Source organism: Priapulus caudatus, unplaced genomic scaffold (genome assembly GCF_000485595.1).
Source record: "Priapulus caudatus unplaced genomic scaffold, Priapulus_caudatus-5.0.1 Scaffold202, whole genome shotgun sequence".
Lineage (NCBI taxonomy): Eukaryota > Metazoa > Priapulida > Priapulimorpha > Priapulimorphida > Priapulidae > Priapulus > Priapulus caudatus.
The window spans coordinates 344,612-347,121 of NW_014577263.1; the positions used below are offsets into that span (position 1 = coordinate 344,612).

Here is a 2,510-nt window from a genome sequence, read left to right on the forward strand (position 1 = left end):
TTAGTGTATGAGGTGAAGAGGGGGCATATGAGGGATTTTTGGCTCTTAAACGGGTGAGTGTATAGGGTGAACAATAGGGGGCATGTGAGGGATTTTTGGCTCTTAAACGGGTGAGTGTATAGGGTGAACAATAGGGGGCATATGAGGGATCTTTGGCTCTTAAACGGGTTAGTGTATAGGGTGAACAATAGGGGGCATGTGAGGGATTTTTGGCTCTTAAACAGGTTAGTGTACGAAGTAGCCTATTGACTGTTAATGCAAGGTAAACCTAATATTGCTTCGTCATTCGCAATGACATTAGAATTCACTATAACTCGCCTGCGTCCGACCTCGCTTTCGCACGTGGCTGTGTAGCTCTATATATGCCTGACATGTCTCACGTGTCGCCATCTCACCTCGTAGATCAACGTCGACAATCCGGTGTTCGGGAAGCAGGAGCAGGGCCGGGACGACACGCTGGCTAACGAGATGGGAGTCATCCAGGAGAAACTAAAACATCCGAACGTCGTGAAATACCACAAGGTGTTCAGCGACCGTGAGTATGGAGACGGTCTGTGCGAACAGTTCCTTATTGTGTGCGAACGTTTTCGATCGTTGATGTATTTTTAGCTCATCTGACACAGTCAGATGGAGTTTGTACAATGGAACGAGCGCCTGTCCGTCCGTCAACAGTTGGGCGCAAATCTAAATGGCTTGACGTATGGTTTCGAAATTTGGGACATGGGGGGTAATCCGAAAACACATTGGGATCTTGAATCTGGGGGTCAAGGGTTAGGATGTGTGCAAACGTTTTCGAGTGTTGATGTATTTTTTTATGTTATTTTAATTTGAGTTTGGTCGTGTGGCGGTAATACAAAACTATGCAATGTAATGCGAAAAAATGTATCACAATACTAGTTTTTACAATGATGTGGATAAAAGTTTATACAATCCTATTTCTTTACCTGAATTACATGAGATACTGCTATGATATACATATATATATATATATATATATATATGTATACTATATTGTGCAGGTAATCAGCTGTTCATTCTGATGGAGCTGATAGAGGGCGCTCCGTTAGCAGAGCATTTCAGTTCCCTGAAGGAGAAGGCTCAGAGGTTTTCCGAAGAACGAATTTGGAACATTTTCACACAGGTATTCAACCTGATTAATCTCAATTCGACTTGTGTATGAGATGAGAAACAACTGTACACTATTAAATGCTGTACACACGGTGTATGTGAGTTTGTGAATTGTGACGTGGAGCATTTCAAGTTCTGTAAAAATGTAGTAATAGCTAGTTTGCGTGAAAATTGTCTATGAATCTATAATAAGATCGTATTTGCTGTATGACAGATGGTGCTTGCACTTCGCTACTTGCACAAGGAGAAGGGGATTGTACATCGAGACTTGACTCCAAACAACATCATGCTGGGAGCTAATGACAAAGTCACGATAAGTAGGTGTTTGTATGTGGTTACTATACTAGTTGTATGTTGTATGTTGTATGTGGTTACTATACTAGTTGTATGTTGTATGTTGTTATTATACTAGTTGTATGTTGTATGTTGTATGTTGTTACTTGTGTTTAGTAGAGACCATGCAACATCTGTGTGTTATGAGTTTGCAAATTAATGTTTAATGCCATGCATAAATTGTAATCTTCACCACGATTGCACTAGATAGATACTTGACGAATGAAAAATGTGCGATATTGTTAGCAGCGGTGTTAATTATATTGCAGCTGACTTTGGACTGGCGAAACATGCGCATAAGGAAATGACTTCAATAGTTGGAACAATAACTTACGCCAGGTAGGTGATTTAATGAGTTGCTGATCGTGATAGAGATTTGCAAACAGGGAGTACACACATAACGTTGTTATTGCTGCTGTTTCAAGATTGGGTGCTTCTATATATATTGTCTGCATCTAACTACCTCAAAATTGTCTAGTTTTCTTCTTAATTTTCTCTCGGCACGTGAAAATAATTTACAATTATAGTAGGAGTGAATAAAAACGTGTTACTTTTACTCCACCTGATAAAGTATCATATATTATTATTTATTTATTTATTCATTATATATTTTCCCTAATTCTCCTCTGATAATAATTTGTTCTATCGATTTTCAAAGTGTTATTCAGAGAATTGTTTGCGATGAATTTGGAATGACAGAATGACATTACAGACAGACCAATGACAGAACACGTTCCTGTTTTGCGCTTGCAGTCCGGAGATCGTTCAGAACCTTCCTTACAACGAGAAGGTGGACGTCTGGGCGGCTGGGGCCGTACTGTACGAGATGTGCAGACTGACCCCTGCCTTCTACAGTACCAACATGCTCTCACTCGCAATCAAGGTACAGTTTACCATAGAGCGCGTCCTGTTTGCTATATGAAGCAAAAGTAGTTGTACAGATGGCTTTTTTAAGTCTCCATCTCTCACTCTCTCTCACACACACACACACACTCTCTCTCTCTCTCTCTCTCTCTCTCTCTCTCTCTCTCTCTCTCTCTCTCTCTCTC

General features: G+C 40.4%; 1 protein-coding gene across 1 annotated transcript in view; it reads left to right on the top strand.

Annotated features, from left to right (window-relative positions):
* The window catches only part of LOC106807237 (serine/threonine-protein kinase Nek10-like), an 18,062-nt gene that overhangs the window by 10,034 nt on the left and 5,518 nt on the right, over positions 1-2,510 (top strand). Inside the window, exons 9-13 of the mRNA XM_014809525.1 lie at positions 403-535; positions 1,020-1,141; positions 1,343-1,445; positions 1,731-1,800; positions 2,215-2,344. Coding sequence (XP_014665011.1) covers positions 403-535; positions 1,020-1,141; positions 1,343-1,445; positions 1,731-1,800; positions 2,215-2,344 — 558 coding nt within the window. The remainder of the gene's footprint in view (positions 1-402; positions 536-1,019; positions 1,142-1,342; positions 1,446-1,730; positions 1,801-2,214; positions 2,345-2,510) is intronic.